This window comes from Eptatretus burgeri, chromosome 2 (genome assembly GCF_056783735.1).
Source record: "Eptatretus burgeri isolate ZD-2024b chromosome 2, Ebu_testis_v1, whole genome shotgun sequence".
Classification (NCBI taxonomy): domain Eukaryota; kingdom Metazoa; phylum Chordata; class Myxini; order Myxiniformes; family Myxinidae; genus Eptatretus; species Eptatretus burgeri.
Window position 1 is genome coordinate 72145749 of NC_140962.1, and position 25680 is coordinate 72171428.

The 25680-nt window shown below is 42.9% G+C and overlaps 1 protein-coding gene across 1 annotated transcript in view; it reads left to right on the top strand.

The window, feature by feature from the left end:
- The window catches only part of POLR1A (RNA polymerase I subunit A), a 149987-nt gene that overhangs the window by 11530 nt on the left and 112777 nt on the right, over positions 1-25680 (top strand). Inside the window, exons 3-4 of the mRNA XM_085869794.1 lie at positions 2210-2414; positions 22217-22366. Of these exons, the coding sequence (XP_085725920.1) occupies positions 2210-2414; positions 22217-22366 (355 nt within the window). The remainder of the gene's footprint in view (positions 1-2209; positions 2415-22216; positions 22367-25680) is intronic.

Genomic DNA, 25680 nt, shown 5'->3' on the forward strand with positions numbered 1-25680 from the left:
TCCTATACGTTATGAGAATTGAAAATACAAGCTAATTGATAGCCATTACTTCACAACAAGAAGCAGTGTGTTAGAACCAAGGGGATGGATATGATCCCTACAGTTGAGATGGAATAAACCTCTGCATGAGAGAGGAGGAAGGCGTTTTTGAAACATTTCCTCGGCAGAGTCTTTGTTGGTTGCAGAGGAGAGAGTTGAGGGACCAATCTTTTTTTCAAATGGGGAAATTTGCCGTTTCAGTCAGTTGGACTGGGTGAATAACCACACTCTGTGGTGCGAACTACAGCCAGATCGATTTGTGCTTGTACACAAACTCGGTCAGCAGAGCCAAACATGGTGGAGGAGCAGCAGGAGATGTCTTATGGGAGTTTGTCATTTTGAAGTCCAGAAGTGAGGATATATCATGAGTAGAGATCCAGGTTGAAACATTTACACACGAGATTGGGTCACTCCCATGGAATCGCAGAAGGCCTCAGCTGTAGTGAGGTAGCAGTTTGTTGCAGTGTTAACTCGTGCTTTTGACCCGGTCTGGCACCCTGCCCTGCTCATCAAACTCTCTTCCTATGGTATCCAAGGCCATCTCCACTGATGGCTCGCAGACTTCCTCTCCTGTCGCAGTCAATGTGTGGCCATAAATGGAGTTTTTTCATCCCCTTTTCCTGTCCAGGTTGGAGTTCCTCAAGGTAGCGTTCTGGGCCCTGTTCTTTTTCTGGTTTTCATCAACGATCTCTCCGACTCTCTGGAAAATCCTCTTTATCTCTTTGCTGATGAATCCACTCTCTGCCGTACCATCGGTCATCCCTTAGACCGGCAAGCAGCAGCTTCTTCGCTCACTGCAGATCTGGATAAAATCACAAACTGGTCCAACACGTGGAACATGTCTTTCAATCAGGACAAATGTCACACTCTCACTTTGTCTCTCCGAAAGGACCGTTTGGAAAACCCCCCCATCCACTTTCTAAACAATCCTCTGGAAGAAGTCCTTTCTTTCAAGCTTCTGGGTCTCACTATCTGCCATTATCTTTCCTGGGAAAGCCACATTTCTAACCTGGCCTCCAAAGCCAGTCGCCGACTGGGAATCCTCCGTCGTGCAAAGTCCTTCCTCAGCCCACCTGAGCTCCTGACTACATACGAAGCTTTCGTCCGCAGCCTGATGGAGTACTGCTCTCCCCTCTGGGCTGGTGCTCCTGCCTCCCACCTTTCTCGGCTTCACGCTGTGGAAACCAAGGCATTTCAGATCATTGGCATCTCCCGCGATGAGGCTGTGTCTTTGTGCCTCTCACTCTCTCACCGCAGGCAGGTCGGTGGTCTTTCTGTCTTCTACCATCTCCTCTCTGGTCTCGCCCTCCCTGCTGTGTCTGCGATTTGTCCCCACCATATTTCTGCTGTGTGCTCAAGGTTCGCCAACAACCCCCTTCTGGGAAAACTACCGAAATCACGAATCACTGCTCACCTTCACTCTTTCATTCCTCTTTTTTTTTTCCCGCCTTTGGAATAAACTCCCACACTCTGTTCAATCCCATTCTTCCCTCCAGGCCTTCAAAACAGCTGTTCACCACCACCTATCATCCCCCATCCAAATCCTCAATCTTTTTCTACCCCCGTTAATCCACCCCAAGCTCACCTCCTTCAATTTCCCTGCTTTTTTTCCCCTGCTGGGATGAAAGTCCCTGTAATGTTCATCTTGTATACCCCGTGTTCCCTGCCCTGTGCAAACATACATCATCGTCAGGGTGTAGGGAAATGTTTTTTAAAGTTCAAATGTAATAATCTTTGTAAAAATGTGACAAGACAAGGGAAGTGATTTGGAGAGTCGGCCAGGGAAGAAAACAGAAGGGGGATAGTGAAGGAAAAGTAAAAGTTGGGGAGGGAATGGTAAAAGTCGAGAGAGAAGGGAAATTTTGAATTTATCTGGCCAGTGGCGGAAGAATGAAGAATCAGGGTGGAGAGGGGGTGGAGTTGTAATTAATTTTAGATTTTAGGTTTTTAATATAAAAATTGGATGTGGGAGAGAGGGGTGCTCTTTATTTATTTATTTATTGCTCATATTCATTGTTCTGTCTCCACAACTGCTTGCCTCATTAATTGCATTTTTTTTTCTCCTCTGCCAAAAATACTCTTCCCCTTGTGTTCCTCTGTCTTCATATTTCTTAATATTTTACTCTATGTCTCCATTTCTCCTTCTTCCCCAAATATACTGTGTCCTTAGGAAACTGAGTGTGAAGTTGATCCATGGTCCTCAAGTTTTGGATCCTCTGGGCTCTCCTCAACCTGATGGACTGTATGACCTTTCTTTGGGTCCAACAGGGCCTCAAGATGTCTGCACCACATGCTGCCAGCGCCTTGGTCACTGCCCAGGCCATCCTGGCCATATCGAGCTACCTCTTCCTGTCTATAACCCCTTGTTCTTTAATGTGAGTTTGATTTGGTGGTGCTTTAATGATCTCATCTGAAGCAAATGGTTAAGATGCTTGTTTTGGGGTTTGATTTAACTTGACTGTTCAACCATTATCCTTAATTCTGGGGACAAAAGTGAAGAAGTTCTGTTCATTGTTCATTTCAAAATGGCATCGATCAACTCGGATGGCACTTGTTAGAGCACATGCCTCCGCCAGGCTGAACAGTTTACGTTTTGTATCCCACTGATGGGCCAGATCTGCATCCAGACCTGAACTAAAATGTAATCAGCTTGTTCTTATCACCTACCACACTCATCCACCATGTTTTGTCCAAATCCATATTCAACATTTTGAGATATCATCTTTGGCCCTATCTCTCAATGGTGAAGAATCACTTGGGAATTTTTTTAAAAAAATCAGATTCAGATCTTCACCAAAATCTAATCAATTCATCCTTGGCAAACACCTAATGTGTCCACCATATTTTGTCCAAATTTTCCATAACCTTTTGATATATCCTGCTCACCGACCCACAAATGGGGAGTGAAAACATAACCTCTGTTTTTTTTTGCTGGTGGACGTTATTTGTTTGTATGCAGCGTGTGGCTGCTTGGCTGCATCATTTTGTTGGGGCGTGGCTCTGCCGCTGGTACTGTGCTCCTATTACCAGTAAGCTGGTACTCATTTTGCTGACCTCCGAAGGATAACAGGTTGAGTCAACCCCAGATCCTGTGATCCCAGCAAGTCACCCTAGCCGTTAAGCCTTCCGATGGTTAGTGAATAATTATAATCTGGAGGATGATAATCATTTGTTTGTGATCGATTCAAACTCGAACTGTGGGGTGTTTAACTTCCCTTTGATTCAAGAACACCTCATTTGTTTATCTTTTTTTGCTAAAGTTCTGATTGTTACCTCCACCACCGAAGGTGAAGGAGGTTATGTTTTCACCCCTTTCTGTCTGTCTGTTTGTCTGTGTACAGGATATCCGGATGAAATTTTGTGGACAGGTTGGGTGTGTGATGAGGATGAACTGATTAGATTTTGATGAAGATTCGGATCCGGCCGGATCCGACCACTATAATTTTAAGTGATTCTTCACCATTGAGCGATTGGGCCAAAAATTATACATCGCATGATATCTCAAAAAATTGTCGACGGATTTGGACGAAACTTGGTGGATATGTTGGGTGTGTGACCACGACAAATTGATTAGATTTTGGTGAAGATCCGAATCCGGATCCGACTACTATAATTTTTAAGTGATTCTTCACAATTGAGAGATAGTGCTCAAAAACGATATATAGCACGATATCTCAAAAATATACTGGGCCCGATATGTTCTCATGGATCAGGTATTACGGGGTGGAGGTATGCGCTCCACTGAGTGCCCTTTTAGTTTCTTCATTGGTTGGACACAATTCGTTGTTTGATAAGCAGCCCCTCTCAAAATAATTCAAACATCTGACAAAATCCACACACTCACGCTGTCTCTCCGAAAAGGGACATCTGGAAAGCCTTCTCATCTACTTCCGAAACAAACCACTTGAAGAGGTTAAGTAACTCAAATGTTTAGGCTTCACCATCAGCAATGATCTTTTCTTGGGCAGACCATATTTCCAAGATGACCTCCTCCAAAGCCAGCCGCTGACTGGGCATCCTTCATCGTGCAAGGTCTTTCTTGGGCCAGTCTAGACTTTTAACAACCTACAAGGCTTGATTTGCAGCTTCATTGAATACAACTCTCCCTTTTGGGCTGGTGTCCTTGCCTCACACCTTGCCCTTCTTGATGCCATGGAAAGCAAGGCCCTCATCATTAGGATATCCTGTTTCCAAGCTCGGTGTCTTTGGCCTATTATTCTCACATCGCAGACAGTTTGCTGGCCTTTTTGTATTTTACCGCCTTCTTTCTTGTCTTGCACCCTCTACCCTCTCTTGGCTCTGCCCTCCCAGGTTTCTGCAGGGCGCACAGGGTTTGCCAGTAACCCTCTTCTTACACTCCCAATATCCTGGCTCACCTCCACGCATTTGTTCCTCTTTTCATTTGCCTGTGGAACCAACTTCCGCAGTCTGTTCAGTCCCATTCTTCCCTCCAGGGCTTTGAGACAGCTGTTCACAAATCCCTCAGATCATCCTCCATCCATAGTGATGATCTCCTCTACGTCCAAATGACTCCATTCCCAAGCACTCCCCTTTTCAAGGTTATTGTGATTTCCTGTCCCCCCATACCCTCCTACCCCCTCCCCCCCGCCTCTCTCGCCTCTTTTTGTTCGTTACTTGTCTGTTGGTTTGTTCCTGTTCTGTTTCATCCCCACTTTCCCCTTCCTCTTTTTGCTGTGTTTCAGCTTGTGTGAAACTTGTTCACCCACATGTGTCCTTTTCCCCCTCCCAATGATCTCACTCTCGCTCTCCCGTCTATTCTACTGTTGGTGTTTTCCCCCTTTCCATTTTGATCCATTCCATTTTGCTCTCGCTCTTCCACCTGCCTTGATCATGTCTACAAAAAAAATCAAAACAATCCTCATCGGAATATGTTTTCACCATTCTTCTTTTTAATCCAGCTCGATAATACTCAAGGTATGGTTGAGCAGGCCAAAAAACATGGCATCTTCAGACCCCAGCGAGGTAATGCAGGATGCGCCTTAATACCCCATAGAGAGAGAGGTGGCCGAGGATGAATCTGATAAAGGATACAATTAAATATGGCTGTTAATTATCTTCATAAGGGGTGTTTTAATTAACCCAAACACTCAATTTGCACTCATGCATTCTCTTAGAGTTCCCTTAGTATGCATGCCAGGTTTCAGACCACTAGGTTTCATGGTTTTGGAATTATGGAGGTGACTGACACTGACACACGCACACTGACATTTATTAGTATAGATAGATGGGAGGCTCAATTTAAAAGAACTAGCAGGGACACACGTAACATCCATGCAATGTAAAACGTGACTTCACACGGAACATCCATGCAATGTAAAATGTGACTTCACACGGAACATCCATGCAATGTAAAATGTGACTTCACACGGAACATCCATGCAATGTAAAACGTGACTTCACATGGAACATCCATGCAATGTAAAACGTGACTTCACACGGAACATCCATGCAATGTAAAACGTGACTTCACACGGAACATCCATGCAATGTAAAACGTGACTTCACACGGAACATCCATGCTATGTAAAACATGACTTCACACAGAACATCCATGCAATGTAAAACGTGACTTCACACAGAACATCCATGCAATGTAAAACGTGACTTCACACGGAACATCCATGCAATGTAAAACGTGACTTCACACGGAACATCCATGCAATGTAAAACGTGACTTCACACGGAACATCCATGCAATGTAAAACGTGACTTCACACGGAACATCCATGCAATGTAAAACGTGACTTCACACGGAACATCCATGCAATGTAAAACGTGACTTCACACGGAACATCCATGCAATGTAAAACGTGACCAAGTTGTCAATTCCCCCTCCCCCTCCCAAAGCTCATGTTATCGACCCCCCTCCTCAACCTCAGGTCATCATACCCTCCCTCCCAACCAGAAAATTAAATCCCCTCCCACCTACCCCCTTGACTGCAAGTCTTCAACCTCCTTCTCCCCTCGACCCCTCACCGGAAGTCCTCAACCCTTGCCCACCTGCAAATCTCAACTCTTACTCCCAACTCTCTCCTATCTTTGTGCTCCCCCCCACCCTGAACCCCAGCTCTGTCTTCCCTTCCCCCCCCCACCCCTCTTCCCACTGAAAAAAGCAAAAGGGGATTCTTGCATCCCCTTCCTTGTGATTACATATTCAATATCATGTCACCCCCATCAATGAGTTTGAAGTTGTCTTTCTTGGAACTTCCTTATCGTTACTCATCAGTAAACAGCTATCTCAGTGTTGTGGTGTATTTTGTGTCATTGTCAATCTCTCAAAGAATCTTTAACACGTTTGGTAAAAGTAAACATAAAATGAAACCCGCTTTCGATTCCGGCCAACTCACTTTTCATTGCCTCCAATTTACCACGTTGTTCATTTATTTCATATCATATCTGAATTACATGTCCATCCATATACATGTCTGAACACATAATTGCATGTCTGAAGACAGAGGGAAGTGGAGGAATATCATGGTCTTGGCAGGGCAGAAGCTTGGCGCCATTGGACCTCACCCCTTATAAAGGGAAGAGCAGGAGAACAAGTACATGTGAAATGTATCATTTATAAATCCTGTATGGTAATTGTACACTATTCAACCTGAAACTCAAGTGAAAATGAAATTACGTACAACAACCTTCTATTGTTTTTGCCGGTGTTTTGTATGAATTCCAAAGTTTTCTTTGGGCGTTGTATTTTAGACTGCTGCCTCGATTGCTCCTGAACAAAACATTTTTATTACCTCATTTCCTCTGCATGGGTTGTGATCAACACGTAGCTTTCTTTCCTCCAAACGTACCTTTATTTCATGATAGAAGACTGCTTCAGTCTTCAAATGTACACTTGTGACCTGAAGCCTGTGGCCCAAGGCCTTATAAGTGGTGATCAAAATGGTGGACATATGAGTTTAATTATTTTTTTGTTGAGGTTCAATTGTGTGTTGAGTCGGGCCAGCTGTCCAACCAATAGGCAGAAAGACAGAAGCAGACGGAGAAAATCTGTTTACTTAAATATATAGATTTATCAAAGCTTTCGTTAATCTTACAATCACAAACATACTTTATGCTGTTTTCATATTTTTCACCATTGCTCCCTAATTTCTGAATTGGTGTTTTTTTAAAGGTTGTCTGTATATTCTTTTTGAAGAGAGTTTCCTTTGTCGGAGTGGCGAGATCCATCCAGGATTGTAACGAGAAAGAAAAACTCCTTCGGCAGAACCATTGCTCAGTCTAGGGGGTAGTGCACAGACAGACAGACAGACAGACAGACAGACAGACAGACAGACAGACAGACAGACAGACAGACAGACAGACAGACAGACAGACAGACAGACAGATGAGTTGGTCATAAATCGTCTTTCGATTGTTGGTATGTTTTGGTATGTTTTAGTTTCAGGTTGGTATGTTTTGTGCTTTTGAGGATTGGTGTCCAGCAGTGAAGGGGAAAAAAATGTTTTTGTTTAAGGTTGAATCCATTATTTATAACGAAAAAGGACTTTAGTTTAGTTTTACTCATAGGTGATTTTGCATCCAAATTATTATCTTTTGATGTGAAAATGAGTCTTGGAAACAGGATTACTGTATTAGGGTTATTGGGAGTCAAAGAATACACCATAACCGTTCGCTCTTTGGAGGTAAATTTATTTTGGAAGATTTTGAGTCCCTTTTTTATATCTAATATTGTCACGTCAAACACTCTCTTAACATGGGCCATCTACACTGGGATCCTTTGTCCCAGGAAACAGCCGATCGATTTCTAGCCGTTCAGTTATTAATTAATATTTACCATTCCCCAAGGTCTCCCATGAGCTGAAGTTGATGGCACATGCATGGAAGGCAGATTGATCGAACACGTTTCTTACCTTTTAAAAGGTTTATTTATCTATACTAATAAAAGTGTGAGTGTGTGTGTGTTTTCTCCATAATTCTAAAACCATAAAACCTTGCAGCCTGAAACTTTGCAGGCATATTAAGAAAACTCCAAGGAAGTAAAATAGTGAAAATTGGGTGTTTGGGTTAATTAAAACACTCTTTTTGAAGATAATTAACGGCCTTATTAATTGTATCCTTCATCATGCGATCCTCGGCTACCTCGCTGTCTGGGGTCTTCACGCGTTTCTGGGGTAACCTCGCTCAGGTCTGAAACAATCATGTTTTTTGACCTGCTCAGCCTTACCTTGACTTGGAACAGGCCACAACTTAGAACAAGCTGTTCATCTTAGCTACGAATCGCTGGGTACATTGCAATGCTTATAAACGGCTGGAGATGTCAGCATTCTTTGTTTTATTTCATTTCCGCATATGCGTTCGCCACGAGTATCTCTTGAACTAAAATTAATTTCAAAATTTCAGCTCCAAAATCCAACTTGCAAGCAGTTCTGACTCCCTAGAAAAGTGGCCAGTTGTCCAATTCGGACATATGTGACATTTCAGGCGTCTCCGGAAGGTATATGTTGAATATGACGGGTTGGTGATTGCCAATTGCGTGCCAAGGGAGCTATTTCATATCGACCATTTCGTTGGAGTACTTGCCTGAATGCTTAAGCCACTTGGCGAGCACTCTCCAAGCTGCTTGGTTGTTTGTTTCAGGAAAAAGTACACATGCTTTCAATCTCGCATCGATTTGATGAACGTTTCCGTCTTTGTTGGATGCCGCGGTGCCCTGCGGTGGGTGCCTCGGGAGGTGTCTTATCCACTGAAAGTGTGCAAGAATCATTTTGTGCGATCTCCATTTGTAATTCCCTCTCACTTCGACATCGATGCACATTAAGAAATCGATGAGGTCCATCCGACCAGGTGTTCGCCATGTTTGTTCTCGCTGTGAAGGCATTAAGTTTCGATCGACATTTTGTGTTCTCTGGCTTGGTACATTTTTGAATTTAATTTCGCTAATTACCCACTTCAAATCATCTTTCAAAGAACGATGTTTCAAGGTAAATCTATGTGTTGGTCGTTTTTATTTACTTTATGTGTGTACATTTGTACGCGTGTACACTTGCACATGTGTGTATGTACATAAACTGTATTACCACAATGGCATTGTGTGTGTGTGTTTTTTTTTTTTCCATTAATTGGTATCTACATATAGTGCTGTGGCATGGTTGGAAAAAAAATAGGTAAACCCTCCCCAGGGTAGAACATAGCACAACCATATTTTTTTGGTTTATTAAGATGTCTGAAGTAGGAAATGGGTGGTTGTGAAAAAATATATTGGGGATAGCATGTATTTTTGGTGGAATTTGTAATTATAGTGCCTGAAATTTTTGTGCATTTCAGAAAATCATAAAAATGACTTAAATCTTCAATTATATCAACCAATTTTCATAATTAAAATGTCATTTTGTACAGAATCAAGAGTATGTTGCTTTCAGATCATCTCAGTCGCTAAATCTGAATCATTAAGTTTTCAAAACTGAAAAAATGTGATTTTACGAACTAATTTTATTCCGAAATGCTATCTTATATTTTGGTGTATACTAATATTTTTTGCTTTAACACTGAAACTAGCAAATATATTTAACAAAACATTCTGCATAAAATGGTCCTGAATATGAAATTCACAAAGAGATTTAATCAAAATCATCACTGTCCAAGTCACTCTGATGTGCAGCAACAGGGGCTTCACGTTTGTTGTCACATTCCATACCGAGACATGAACAGAAGTCAGTGCAAGGCAATCCTAATGCCAAACAGTGGCACTTCTGTGAAGTCTTGAATTCAGCATCCATACAGTCCATGCGAGTTAGGTCTTGGACTTCAATGGGTGCAGCCTCTTTCACATAGTGAACAGGTTGCATGGATGATGTGTCCTCATCCCATCTCCAACCATTACCAATTGGGCTCAACTGTTGTGGTTTCGAAACTTCACATTGCATCCATAAAGTTAACTGGTACTTGGCACGCAACACATGTTGAAGGAAAGCATACTCAGTTGGAGGAAATGCTGATGCAGGTTTGTCACTCTTGCAAGCAAATTCATACCGTCACTCATCTAAGGTTGTACATAAGTTGCGATTGGATTTCTTTTTGTTTCCATACAATGCTAATGTGTACCGACGAGCATCCTGCAGGTTTTCTGTCAAATCAGGAGTTGCGCTCAGGGTGCTCAGAGCAGGAAGATCCTCTGTATATTGAACTAGCTTACTGAAGGCTGTTTTCATCTGAAGGCTTACTGAAGACATTTTGAAGCATCTATCGGGCAACGCTTGTACACGACTGCAGCCATAGCATGGGTTGTGGATTTGCCGTCAAGGGTCTCTTCATTTTGGTCAAAATTATCAATGGCAGCATCCACCATAACAAGGTCATTCACACTTTGAAGTCCACTCGGAATGTACACGTCTGTCACTTTTTGGTCATGCAACTGACGTAAGAAACCTCCGTACTTCATCGTAAGACACAGAGTAGCCCGAGTCATGAAGATGATCAACCAGTTTCTTATCCCAAACAAATGATGCACAGAGATTCCGAAACCAAGACTTATTGATGTCCGTATTCGCCGACTCAGCAATGATATTTTGGCATATAGCAATGATCTTCAGCTCCCAAGTTTGAGAGTCACCATTGGCAAAGCAAGATACAGAGTCAAATGCTTGTTTGCTCACACACCATGATAGAAAATCATAGACAATCTGGCACAAATTTTCCACACTCCTTGAGCTCCAGATCAAAACTAGATATGTAGTTGTCACTGTCAGTTATATTACTCATATGGCTTCTCAGGATTACTGCTGAATGTCTTTGTAGGCTCAGGATGAAAAATAACAGGGAATGCAAGATGTGATATTCATCAAGCTGATCTTTTGCTGAATGTAAATGAGAAAACTCAATGTCTTCATCAGTTTCCATGTGTGATGCTTGTTGGAATGCATCACCAATTGTCATGTTGCTTGAACAGACCAAGTCTGATTGTCCACGGCGTTGCACGAAGATTAGTCTGTTTCCATAATAATTTTTAGCTTTGTCTTTAACTTCCAAGACGAATATTGTTGTGCATCAGTCACCCCTATGTCAACCAATGCTTGGACATACTTTTCTTTCAGGAGAGAGAGGCTTGTCACAGTCAATTTTTGGGATAGCACTGATTTCTCAAGCTCATTCTGAATAACGTGGAATGCTTTCTCGTGACAAGTCTGTTCTTTGTTAGATGTGGCAGCCTTCGAACATGCTGCTTCAATGTTGCGATCACTGATATAATGTCCATAACAACTCCGATGATACTTTACATCAAAGGCAAAGAGGTCTGAATGTGTAAGCAAGCATTCGAGTATGAATATCTTCATCATTTCATTTGGCGGCTGCTTCCAGAACTCTCTGTCTGGTGGATTTACCACTTCCAGTTGTAATTGGAGTCAATTTTTCTGATTTATTGTCTCCTTTGCCACAAACAAAACATTGAGTACGGATATTGAAATTGGAGGAATGTGATCTACTGCTTTGCCGCAATGAGGGACTTCTTGTAGATGGACCTGCGGCATCATCATACATGTAATTGTTTGAGGAACTTGTATATTTTGTGCGGAAAAGTTTGTGGAAGCTCACATGAATCTCTTTGGAGAGAATTTGGTCTTCTCAGGGTGAAAATAATTCAGACATCATCTTTGCATTTCTTACATACATTCATGATAGTCCTTAGGCCATCTTGGGTTGGATTCTTGACAACAGCACCTCCTTTTGTAAGGGATTTGAAGCACAATATACATTGTTTAGTGTTCAAACGAGGTTTCTTATCAGGAGGGTCACCATTCATTATGTTTTTCTTGTACTGTATTCAATGATGAAAGTTTCTCTGCCCGACAAAGACAAAGAAGGACTGGTAAAATAACAGGGACTAAAAATATGTTCCTCGGAATTGGATTTGACACATCCACACATCTTATATATTTTTTAGGCAAAACAATACTGTCACAACCTAATTATGTACTGCCCTTTTAGATTTCTTACAAAGTGACACCTTATTTGTGCAAATCGGTTGAAAATTGCAGGTTTAACAGTCATTTTCGTGATTTCGCAACATTCGCCAAATTATTGGAGACTACTAACACAAATCATGACCAAAATACATGCAATCCCCAATATATTTTTTCACAACCATCCATTTCCTACTTCAAACATCCTAATAAACCAAAAAATTATGGTTGTGGTTTGTTCTACCTTGGGGAGGGGTTACCCTGCTTTTTAGGGCCCTTATGGGGAATGGCCAAGGCACTAATATGCGGTTTCAAAAAGTGAAATGGAGCCCTCTCAGGTCTCAAATTATTTGTGTGCGTGCGTGCAAGTTACTGTTACCTGGTATCTCCATGTGGGTGGGTTTCAGGAGGTGAAACGGAGACCCACCAGGTCTGTGCCTGTGTGTGCTTGCGCCATTGATTGGTATCTACTGTACATATGTGGGTTTCAGAATGTGGAATGGAGTCCTTTCAGGGTGGGCTCAAAGTATCCATCTTCATGTCAGTAAGGGGTCACAATTCATGGACCAATCTGTGGAAGTTTTCTGTTCTCAAAGTTTTGTGCCGAGGGCTGTCTTCAGGATCATTGCTGACCCCCGGATAGCTTCCAACTGTAGTTCGTTTGTTATAATATTCCCAGGGATGGTTTTTAATATCTCTGTGAGGTTTTGTCATAATTCCTGTAGCTCCAACTATCACTGGTACAACTTTGGCATTCTTCAGTTTCTAGGATCTTTTCACTTCATTTGTGAGGTTTTGGTATTTGGTCATTTTCTTGATTTGTGCATTGTTTAGTCCAAAATCACTGGTATTAACAACTCGCTAAGCAATGCCTTCTTCTCTCTTTTTTTTTTTTTACCCAAGTATGATATCTGGTCACAACGCTTTTTCGATGTTCACGCTGGATGGGATCATTAGGTCGTACGTGAGGGGTACTTCCATGTTTTCAGTCCATGCTTTCGGTTAATGTTCCCACAAATTTTCTAGAACTGGGATATCAAAGTTTTTGCAGATGTGCCTGTGGTTAACATTACAAACTCTGTTGTTTCATTGTGTGTACAGCTGTTCTGACATGAGATTTTTTGTTTTTTTCTTAAATTTGTGTTCAGTCACGAAACACAGCATATCACTTTATTTGCTCACGTCACCTCCACCCCTCACCTATCTCTCTCTATTTTTTTTTCCTCCTCTCCCCCCCCCCACTCTGTCTGTCCCCTCCTCCCTCCCCTCTCCAAATAAAATGCAGCACTCTCCTCCCACACCTCTGTGTCTCTGTCTCTCTCTCTCTGTCTCTCTCTCTCCCTCTGTCTGTGTGTCTCCCTCCTGCAGTGTATAGCAACATTTCATGAGGCATTGCTCTCCCCACCTCCACCCCCCTTTCTTGCTCTTCTTAACCCACTCCTCGCTTCTTCCCTCTTCTCCCCACCCCTCCCTCCCCTCTCTCCTCTCTGCCTCCCCTCACCCCTCTCTCTCCCTTTCTCTTTCTCCACCACACTCCCCTTCACACCACCATCAGCAAAGCAACAGGTTGTATTTGCTCGTTATGAATACGAGGGAAAAGGTGGACATAGCGAGCAGTTTGGAACAAACCTTGCAAATCAAAAGATACAAAAAATTGAGAAGAGAACACACAAACTTGTATACAACTAGTACGTGCCCGTATGTGCGTGGCCGTACGTGCAAAAACAAACAAACAAACAAACAAACAAAAAATACCTTTAAAACCGCTTGCCAGAAACAACCATACAGGCCGTTCCTTTGCTCGTGCGTGGCCGTATGTGCATGGCCGTACGTGCGTGACCGTATGTGCAAACCAAAAAAAACAAAAAAAACTTTCAAACAACTACACAGGCCGTTCCTTCGCTGTCGTAAACGACGACTGGATTGGGGCATTGTGTTTTAGAAAATCGAGAAAGAAATCGAGAAAGTACAGTAAGTCGATAAATTGAGAAAGAATACAGTAAAGTCGTCACTATCCGGAAGTCTGGAAGTTCGCATATCGCAGTTACGATTATTTGCAATTTAGTTTTAATGGCCAATTATTCAATTAACGCCAACGTATTTTGCCTTTTCGCAATGTCATCGCTTTGAAAAACACAAAGAGAAGAGAAAAAAAAGAAAAGAAAAAAACGTACGTGCAAAACTCCCCTCCCCCAAAAACCCCCCTCCCCACCAAAAAAAACTTTCAAACAAATACACAGGCCATTCCTTCGCTCTTTTAAACGACGACTGGATTGGTGCATTGTGTTTATCTATAAATGCGCATAAGAAATCGAGAAATTATTAGAATACACAAAGTCATCACTATCCGGAATTCCGTACGTTGTAACCCGTAATGTGGAATGCAGCTGAGGTTCTCTTCCCCCATCGGCCACGCCTACACAGCAACATATCCTGTCATTGGTTGGTAAATAAATGGCCATAACTTGGGAAGCTCTTGTCCGATTAATATCAAACCTTGAAAAGGCACATACTCAGGTCCCCAGCAATATACCTGGCAAGTTTCAATTACATCGGACCAGTGGTTGTCGAGAAACAGCGGTCTCTGTCTCTGTCTGTCTCTCTGTCTCTGTCTCTGTCTCTGTCTGTCTCTCTGTCTCTGTCTGTCTCTCTGTCTCTGTCTCTGTCTGTCTCTCTGTCTCTGTCTGTCTCTCTGTCTCTGTCTCTGTCTGTCTCTCTGTCTCTGTCTGTCTCTCTGTCTCTGTCTCTGTCTGTCTCTCTCTCCCCACAGCTGTTGTTCGTTTGGCACGCACGTGCAATTGCGAAGGGCTGTTGCTCAGTCCCTGGCGGTACTTGTGGAGCCTGTGTTGCTTCTCCTTTCTCTCTTCTTATCGTCTAAATGTTTTAGTTTTAGTTTCTCTTTACCCCTTTTCTCTTTGTTTTGTCTTATCTATTGAGCGAGAGAGAGAAAGAGAGCGCGCACGGCAGGTGGTGTTCGGGTCTATTTCAGAACCCCTCCCGGTTTTGAGGCCTGGTTTCCATCTGGCGTGTTTTGCTAGTTTTAGCCAACACTTTTGGCTTCCTTTAACGATTCTTGGACCTCGTCCATATTATTATTATTATTATTATTATTATTATTATTATTATTATTATTATTATTATTTTCCTCCATTTGCTAGTGTCACTTGTGGTAGGTTTCTTTTGTTGACTTAAACTTTTCTTTTTGTTAAAATTACTTTTATCTATGGCAAACGTTCGTTTGAACCATAGCATGTACGAGTCACTTTCTCGTAAAAATGGCCTCGTGTGTGATCCCCGAGGGAGGTAAAGATTGAGGACGTGTTACTGGCAATCGGAAAGATCGTTCGTTTACATTACATCCGTGCAGCCTCTTGAATGAACAAGAAGGTTGTTGTGTTCGTTTCCGAGGTGCACATGGTAACCTCCGTTGTGGAGCAAGGCCTTCTCATACACCCCGACCTGTTTCTCCTTGTTTCGCCGCTGCGGTTAAGGTGAACGTGTCTAATGCTCCACCTTTCATCCGGAATGATGATTTGTGTGCTCAATTGAGTAAGTTCGGTACGATCGTATCAAAGATCACAATGGTGCTGATACACTCAGGAAGAGGAGATTTTTAACACGTGATGACTTTTAAAAGGGTACTGTACATGATATTGCCTGAAAATGAGCAAAAGCTAAACATCGTTTTACATGCAAGAATAAATGGTCATGTGTATAGAATGTCTGCCTCCACGGATGTCATGGTGCGCTATCATTGTGTAGCGTACGGTCATGTAAAGAACTCCTGTCCTGGTTTGATGAGATCATCAGAAAATCAAGGACAGGAGATTGTTGATCCCCCCCTCCCCACGTCATGGGGTGGGTGAAAGGGGAGAATCCTCTTCACCACCTGTTCGTGGGTGGGAAGCAACAGACCCCCCCCCCTCCACCTACTGGGGGGTGTGAAATGGTAGAACCCTCCCCACCACATATTGGTGAGCAGCAAACAGTAGGCCCTCCTCTCTACCCACTAATGTACCAGAAGGGGTTGGTCCTTCGACCTCCACTGTACAGGACTGTACTGATGACAACATGGAGGGTTCGTGACTGTGTCTTGAAAAAAAGGACAAAAACGTTCGTGTGCTGTCGTCAATGAAACAGAGAAAACACAAAGTAAGATACTCGTTGTGGCACATGTACCGAGCTTGTGGGATACATCTCTCATAGAGAATCCTTCTTCGGGACTGGGAATTGAACCAGAACCGAATATAACTCTGACTAATTTATTTGCACCACTTGCTGAATTGCCTGAGTTGTATGAGTGTGATGTAGACATTGACAATACTCGTGCCTCTCAGGAGGATACAAGCGGGGGTTTTGAGAACTTCGGTGTCTGCAGTGATAAAAATGAATCTGTCACTGAAGTGTGCGCAAAGGTGTGTGTTTGTGATGATAAGGCAGATAAGCCGGAAAGTCCCTCAGAGGAAATCTGCAGTCCTACCCTTCTGGAACAAAATGCAAGGGATGGTAAGAAAGAGGCTGCATGTGATAGTGGGCAGCTAAATGGGAATGGAAAGATCGATGGTTCAAATTCTATGGAGAGCTGTGATTTAGAAATAAGTTTGGAGCAGGAAGAGAATGACAGATGATAAGGTTGACTTTGATGTTACCTCTTCTACCCTGTCAGTTAGTGGGTGTTGTGCCCAAGAGGACAATGGAGACACCATGGTAACAGAAGACGAAATTATTAAATTTTTAAATGAAACCTTCAGGAAAAGGCATGTGAGAATTTGGGATTTTTTTCCCGAATATCCATGCCTTTTTAAAAACTGCAAAAAATATGATTCATGAACCTCAGCAAGTTTTGATTTCAGAACCTCAATTCCAGCGGTTGAGGAAGTGTGCCACTAAGGCCGGAAAAGAACTCCAAGAGCAATAATAGTAGTAGGTTCTAAAAATAAATAAATGAAGGTAGCATCCCTCAACATAAATGGAGGCCACAACTGTGTGCGTCAGCTCGAGGTGTTGCAGATGTTTAAGAAAGAAAAAATTGATATGCTAATGTTACAAGAGACACACACCAACCAACCTTGTGAGGACGAGTGGCGCAGGGTTTTTAAAGGTTGCCTTTTTTTCTCCAGTGCCTTTGAGGATGCTTAGGCAGGTGTGGCAATTATTGTGCACCCTAGAGTCCAACCCTCAGAGATATCTTGTCGGGTGGTCTGTAAAGGATTCTTAATTGCTGTAGAATTGATAAGCAGCGATCAAAAAAATTGTATTATTGATGTGTATTGCCCCAGCGACAGCGCTGAAAGGATTCTATTCCTTCCAAAGTTAGCAGGTTTTCTAAACATTGTTGACTTGACTAGTCTAATTTGTATGGGGGGAGATTATAACTGCACACTCAACCCCCAACTGGACAGGAATACTCCTGAGCCCCATCAACCAAGTGCAATGGTTTTGGCAAAACTTGTACAAAAATTTAAATTTCGGGATGTTTGGCGCCTACAAAATCCAAACACCCGTCCATATACATGGGTGTGCTGTTCAAAGAACCAGATAACCATGGGCCGACTGGACAGATTATATGTAAACCAGGGAATGGTGAATCTGGTTCAAAGAACATGCATAAGTCCATCTGGCTTTTCTGATCATCATATGATTGCAATGGAATGTATGTTAGTTACCCTTTCATTGTTGTAATAGTGCATACTGGACTTTCAATGTTAAGTTATTACAAGATGTACAGTTTGAAAATGCCTTCAGACTGGTATGGAAGAATTTAGAACAACAAAAGTGTTCCTTTCCTAATACCCGACAGTGGTGGGACTGTACAAAATCCCAAATTCGGATTTTCTGTCAACAATATTGCTCACATACCACCAGTAATGCATCTGGGTTGATAAGTGCTCTCAAAGAAGATGTACTGAAATATGAGCAAGAAGCTGGAGCATCCAGTAGAAGTGTTCACCATCAGCAGTTGGTGGAAAAAAAGACTTTACTGGCTGAACTAGTCAAGGAGCGTGTGGCTGGAGCAATGGTTCACCTTCGGATGAGCAGAATTCAACTGGAGACTCCAAATAAGGAATTCTTCAACCTTGAGAAGGCCGTCAAGACCTCTCGGCAGATTCACAGTTTACACTCTCCTTACGGTGTTTTGACTTGCCAGAGTGACATTAAACATTCGATACAGGTTTTCTACTCACATCTGTTTACACCGAGAACTGTGGACAAAACAATTACAAATGAGGTGATTGAACTTCTCCCATCCCTTTCTCAAGAACAGCAACAGCAACTCGAATGTGACATTCCGTTTGAGGAGCTCACTGCGGCATCAAAAGTGCTTGAGGACGGCAAAGCCCCCGGACTTGACGGACTTCCTGCTGAATTCTACAAAGCTTTTTGGAACTTTTTGGATCCTGCTCTAATGGAGACCCTGCTTGAAAGCTTAGATCAGAGTGAATTGCCCCTGAGCTGCAGGAGAGCGGTTTTGTGTCTCCTCCCAAAGAAAGGGGATTTGCAGCAGATTACAAACTGGCGGCCTGTTTCATTGCTAAACACTGATTACAAGATTGTACCAAAAGTGCTTGCAGTGCGTCTTAAAAATGTCATCTCTCTCCTGATTGGAAACGAACAAACGTATTGCATACCTGATCGATCCATATATGACAGTATTTTTTAGTTCGAGATTTAATTGCCATCGGTCAAATCGTGCCTCGGGGGTTTGGGTTGTTACTCCTGGATCAGGAAAAAGCCTTTGACAGTGTGGATCATTTTTTCTTATTTGCAGTCCTTAATAGAGCAGGGTTTGGGGAAAAATTCATATCCTGCATAAAACTTTTGTTTAGAAATGCATCATGCCTGCTAAAAGTAAATAATAGCTTGTGCCATCCCTTTCCTTTTCAGCGTGGTATCCGTCAGGGTTGTCCACTGTCAGGCATGTTGTACACACTTTCTGTTGAACCTCTACTGGCTATCCTTCGTACCTCATTGTCTGGGTTATCCTTGTCAAACAGTCCAAACATTTTTATCTCTGCTTATGCAGATGACCTGTGTGTTGTGGTCAAAAACCCAAAATATGTCAGTGAGCTATCCCGTTGTCTTGCCAAATTTGAACTTGCCTCATCAGCAAGAGTAAATTGGAACAAGAGCATAGCTCTTTGGCTACACCCAAATACACTCCCCTCATCACACTCCTCATGTGCACCTCTCCCAACTCTTCCAGGAGGAGTGTTATGGAAAACAGATGGGTTTAAAGTACTTAGGAATCCATTTGGGAACTACGAGCTATATCCAAAGGAATTGGGATGGTTTCCTCGACAACATTAAGCAGAAACTATCAAGGTGGAAAGGAATGCTCCAGTTCTTGTCACTTAAGGCGTGGGTAACAATCATTAATAACCTAATACTTCCAACCGTATGGCACAAGGTTATCGTACTCCAGCCTCCTCAAGCTGTGATCACAAGCATTCAGAAAAGTCTGATTGATTTTTTTTTCTGGGGAGGCCACCACTGGCTCAAGCCAGATGTATTGTGCAGGCCACGAATGTCTGGTGGCCAAAACTTGGTGCACATCCCGAGTCGAATAATGGCTTTTCGACTCATGGCAATAAAACGCATACTCTTTGGTGAAGTAGTGTCCTGGCGTCCACTCACCAATACCTTGCTTCGGCAAATGGGTGGTTTGGATTATGACCGGGATCTCTTCCTTATAGACCTAAAGCAGGTTGAAAGAGCTCGGCTCCCTGCGTTTCATCAATCTCTTCTGAATGCTTGGCAAGCTCTTGGAGTGCAGCGGCTAGAGATCTCCTATGATGCCAGGAAATTTGTGCATGAGCCACTATTCCAAAATGTATTATTTGCTGGAATATCTACCAGCTGATCCTTCATAAAGTACTTCACAAATAGTGGAATAAATAAAGTGCGAGATCTTATGGAGCCTTCCTTGAAACGCTGGTTGCCTGCTGGCTCAATTTCTAAAAAAATTGGATTGCATTCAATGAGAGTAGTGGGTGAGGTCATGAGGAGAGTAACCCAGACTTTCCTACATTTAAATATTGGGTGGAATGGGGTAAGTGAAGAAGTTGATTTTCGCCAAAATTTTCCTGAACTTTCAATCACTGCCCAAAAACTCCATGATGTGTTCTCTTCAAACAGTGACGAGTCTGGTGTGTTCCACGTCATGGGGAAAAAAACATTATATTGTATTTGTCGAGAAGTGTGTTTACTGGGCTGTACGACACCGTTAAGAAACCACTGGAAAGAGACCTTACCTGCAAGAGCTTTTCTTACTCCCAATTGGAAGGTGATGTACAAATTTCCGACCGTTGGTCGCACGGGAGACTTAAATTGGAGACTGGTCCATCAAGCCCTGGCCACACAGGTTCTCCTACAGAAATTTAACCCCTCTGTGTCTAATTCATGCCCTTTCTGTATGAGTATCGAAAATTTGAATCATGCGTTCATTGAGTGCAAGAGGTTGACACCTCTGCTTCTGCACCTGAGTCGGATTTTTTGTAAATTTAAAATTGTTTTTTCCTTTCCAATCTTTATTTATGGGCTCGCTCTCAACACAGGAAACAAATCTGTGTTTTTGCTTTTGAAATTTTTACTTGGAATTGCTTAGCTTGCAATTTATAAGACCAGGAAAGCCAGATTGGTAAATAAGAAAGATGAAAATGCACTTTTTTGTATCAAAGGTATGGTGTCTGCTCGTATAAAACTAGAACATGCATATCATATAAACATGGGTAGTCTTCCGGTATTTGAAGACTTATGGTGCAGTGGTGGTGTCTTGTGTAAATGTGTTGAGAATGAAGTTCACATTTTTAGTGAGTTGTAACAATATCATTGACTCTTGAACTTTCATTGTTTTTCTGACTCTGCTGGAGCACCTGTACTTTAAGAATGACACTTTGATTCTCATGTGTTGATGCTTTTATGAACCTTAGGCAAATGGTGCCTCAAGATTTCTTTCTTTGTTTAAATTTGCCTTGTGAAATGTTTATACTTTTATAATAAAAGGACATAAAAGTCAAAAAAAAATCTCCTCTGTCTCTATCTCTGTCTCTGTCTCTGTCTCTGTGTGTCTCTCTCTCTCTCTGTCTCTGTCTCTCTCTCTCATAAGAAATAAATAAAACCTAACCCACATTAGGCACGACAGATCACATTTATACAAACATTAAAATTGCAGTCGGAATTTTCTTTCACACGATGTACTGTACAGGGTGGAAAGAGATGATGCAGTCTGTTAAGGAAGTGAGCCAACGATGAAGTGAGCCAATCACAAGGAGCTCTTGCAATGATGAGCACTTCGGGGCATGCACCCTGAACCATCCCTTTTGACCCTCTCTCATTGGCACCTCTCCTTCATGCTGGTAGCTCTCGTGCCTCCATTCTCTCGGCCCCTCGTCCTTCTGTGTGGAGTCCTCTTCCAAGCGATCCCGCATACAGGGCGGCCCCAATAATAATGTCTCTTCCTGCTTCTGCACCCTACAGTGCATTCCACCACCATCGCTTGCACACATCGGCTTGAGAGATCGTGACGGCCTTTTTTAAGTGTGACATTGCCTTTCTAAGATGGGAAGGCCTCATCTGGCCCCACCCACAAATACGGTGTTTTACACATGCAATATAACCCTGACTATCCTGTCTATAAATTACATATGCTGCTTCTTTAGCATTACATATAAGTAAACGACTTACTCTGACAGGTTCCTGATTCATGGCAATTTAATTTGGTTGGCAAGATTCTCTGACTGGGTTTCAGGTTAATGGAATTTGTCTCTCTCTGAGAAAATAACTGGGACAGTTTCTAAATGATTGGTGTGAGGCACAAATAAAGACCAAATTATTGGTCTTTATCTCCACAACTCATAGCCTTAGTTTTAAAAGGACCACCGAAAGAACTGTTAGCGAATATAATTGCTTGTAATGACGTGAGATAGTCAAAAGTGATTTGAGATCCAAAATATGAAGTCAAACCTTATGTAGTGGCAGACTGGCATCTCTTAACATCTCTGCTTCTGAACACTTCCATGCGACTGATCACTCACTTACGGGCCTATCTTGGTTCTGTCCATAGCCTCGATGTGTTTTACAAAAAGCAACAAATAATGCAAATAGCACAATTATGGTTTGTATATAATCTCACTGATGCACATTGAATCCGATTTCTCTTTTTTTGCTTTACAATTACTTCTTGTTTTTTAAATTTGTTTTTTAAATTCAGAATTATTATCTTCGTTTTGCTGTACGTGTCTTCCTAGAATCTGCACAAGTTGCTTCGTGGTTCCTGCCTCTCCTGTCACCGCCTTACCTGTCCACCATCCCAACTCATATTGGTCAGCGAACAAATGCAAGCTCTGAAGGCTGGACAATCTCACACGGCCCTTCATCTCACACAGGAGTTAGCACAGGTTTCTTATTCATTCCTTCATGCATCTATCTATCTATTTAGTAAATTGATTCCCCCCCACCACCCCACCACCCATCCCAGCCCCCAACCCTTCCATTCTGTTTTGTTTCAAATATTAGGAGTAGTGGGCTGGAAGGATGGCCGAGAGGTACACAAACTTGCCTCTTACGTGTTGAGCCTGGGCTTGAATCACGACCCAGGTGGTGTTGACTGCCTTTCATCCTTCTGAAGTCGGCAAAATGAGTGCTAGCATGCTGGTGTCCTGTGTCGGAGTGGAGACCCGTCCACGATTGTGTCCAATAGCCAAAGAGACTGCTTCGGCAGCACCAACGCTCTGCACAGAGTATGGTCCCAATGGATGGACATATATATATATATATATATATATATATATATATATATATATATATGTATACATATATATATATGTATATGTGTATATATGTATATATATGTATATGTATATATGTATATGTATATATATGTATGTTCTGTCATCCTGGTGTTTCATAGGCAGGATGATTCATCAATGTGTGTCCTTCTTCGGATAGATATTAAACAGGTATCCTGTCTGCGAGCATTAGATGGTGCACATTAAAGATCCATTGACGTCCTTCGTGAAGAGCAGGTGAGCTATCGACGGGATCAAGAACAAATTCCAAATTTCTGCCATAACTCCTGGTGGAAAGGCAATGGCAAGCACCCAGTATAACACTTGATTGAGAAGCTGCTTTGGTGGCACTGACACTCTGTGAAGAGCATGGTACATCAGAGACATATATATACATATATATATATATATATATATATATATATATATATATATATATATATATATATATATATATATATTGTTGCGAATTCGCGCCCGCCGGCGTGCGGACGGCCACGTAACTCGGATTGCGGCATGTCGCCCACCGGACGGACAATTCAGTCGTGACCCTCCGGGAACTATCGCCCAGAGCCAGTCATGGGTGGGCCTTTCGACCTCATCACAATCGTGCCAATCGGCCACCCGCGTAGGATAGGGTTGTTCGCTAAACTCGTCCTACCTAAGTACCCACGCGAATGGTAAACCGGGTGATCGTACCTCGCCGCAGGTCGACTCCGGACACGAGCTGCTTGGGCGGCCCGTTCCGTACTATCGGGATAACCGAGCGGTGTTATCGTCGACCTCGACGGTTCAGATTATTTACCGGGCGTTTTGCACCCACTACGAACCCTTTACGTGAAGCAGGATGGAGATTCAATAAGGAAAAGACAAAGCGAAACGGGAAAACAGTTCACACAATGCACATTTATTTCCCGGCACACGGAAAGCACGTATATACAACAATACAGTCAAAATGCACATAAAGCAACCAAAACAATAAAAGCAACAACGATGCAGAGTTAATACCGACTACGCCACACAAGGCAACACTTATACAGCTTTACTTGCAGACGGCGCCAGCACACATTTACACAAAAGCAAAGGAAAGAAGCCACCCTCATAGACAAGGAGGCAGACAGGCCTGTAGGCCAAATGTGTGCGGGACCTAGAGGAGTGGCCAGGTCCGCGAGACCGGGGGGGGGGGTCTTTCCCGTGTCCTCATTACGCGTTGGCGGGCGAGCCGCAAATGTGGCCGCGCAGCTGTGCCCCAACTCCGTGCTCCTTGGCGGGTTTCGTTGGCACGACGTTTGGAGTGGGGTGGGAACGGGGCCCCCTTTTGCACTATCTCAGCGCGTGGGAAAGGGGGTATTGTTGATGCCCTGGGGGAGGAGAATGGCTGGCTGGCTCGGGTCCCGTGACGAGACGAGCGATTCCCCACACCGTAACCTCGTCACTGACCGCCGTTATTCTCGCCTCGGACCCAAGCTCCTTTGCCTGCAGTTCCACCGCGCGCACTCTCCTCACCCGACCGACTCGACTCTGCCACTCTTTTCAGTTCCGCACTCTCCTCACCCGACCGACTCGACTCTCTCAATTCGCCTTGCGCTCGCCTTTTTATAGGCGGGCAGGAGAAGCCAGTATGCAAATATTCGGATCAAAATCGCCTCGCGGGCGGAGTCACGCTCGCCCATTGGTCGGAGGAAACGGGGGGCGTGAACCTCGCCTGATCCTAGAATTTGCATGTTTCGACATCACACACACGTGCCTGGAGGCGGGGCCAAGCCGCCCCGCGCTCGCTAATTGGACGGAGGAAAAGTGGGCGTGTAGCGTTTTTGTTCCGAATTTTCCCTCCGAAAGGCCGCTATTTGCGCTCGCGGCTCGGTGCGCTCGGCACCAAATGCCGAACGGGCCCGAGACAGCCCGACGTTCAGTGTTCACAGGTGGTGCGGGAATGGCCGTAGAAGGAGAGAGGTGAAGGTGGTGGAGAGTTTTCGGTGGTGGTTTGATGGTTATGGTGCCGTTTGGGAATGGCGGTGATGCGATGATGTGGGAGCGTAGATGGTGGTGGTGGCGTGGTTGTTATGTGATTGCGATTGAGACGTGGTTGGTTCAAAATAAAGATAGAACAGAAAAAATGGCTAACTCAAAGCGTCGCAGCCCGGATGAATCACATAAATTCCCTCTATACAACGAGTTTGGGCTAACTACACATGTACTTAGAGATATCTCACCTATGGGCCCTTTATGGTGTAATGCCACCTTCCACAGCCGTAACACTATATATATATATATATATATATATATATATATATATATATATATATATATATATATATATATATATATATATATATATATATATATATATATATATATATATATACACACACACATATATATTTGAAAGTGTGTCTGTCTGTGTGTGTGTGTTTCTCTGTGACCTATGCACACGAAAAGTACTGGACTGATCCTCACCAAACTTCACATGCTAACAGAACATGTACCCGGGAGTGTCCCGATGTAAAAGAATTGTACTTCCGACTTCCGGTTTCCGAATTATGACGTCATCACCTGATTTCGTAACGTTAATTTTTCAAGTTCAGCCGATTGACATGGGGCCAACGCGATTTGCAATAGAATGAAAAAATAATGCTACAGTCAATTGAAGACAATGACTTCCGACTTCCCGGTTTCCGAATTATGACTTATGCATTCGACACACTTGCAAAAATGACCGTATGTATATTATACCGTCTAATGATATAATAATCATCTGTAAGTCATATTTTATTAACATTTTCGTTGTTCATTATTGTTATAACCATGGTTATAAAAACCATTTTTATTGTTACTGTATAACGTTTTTACGTCACTTCGGCCTGGATTCGGGATCAGCGATCACATAATGTAAATCACGATTAAAAATTATTTTTTGATGATGC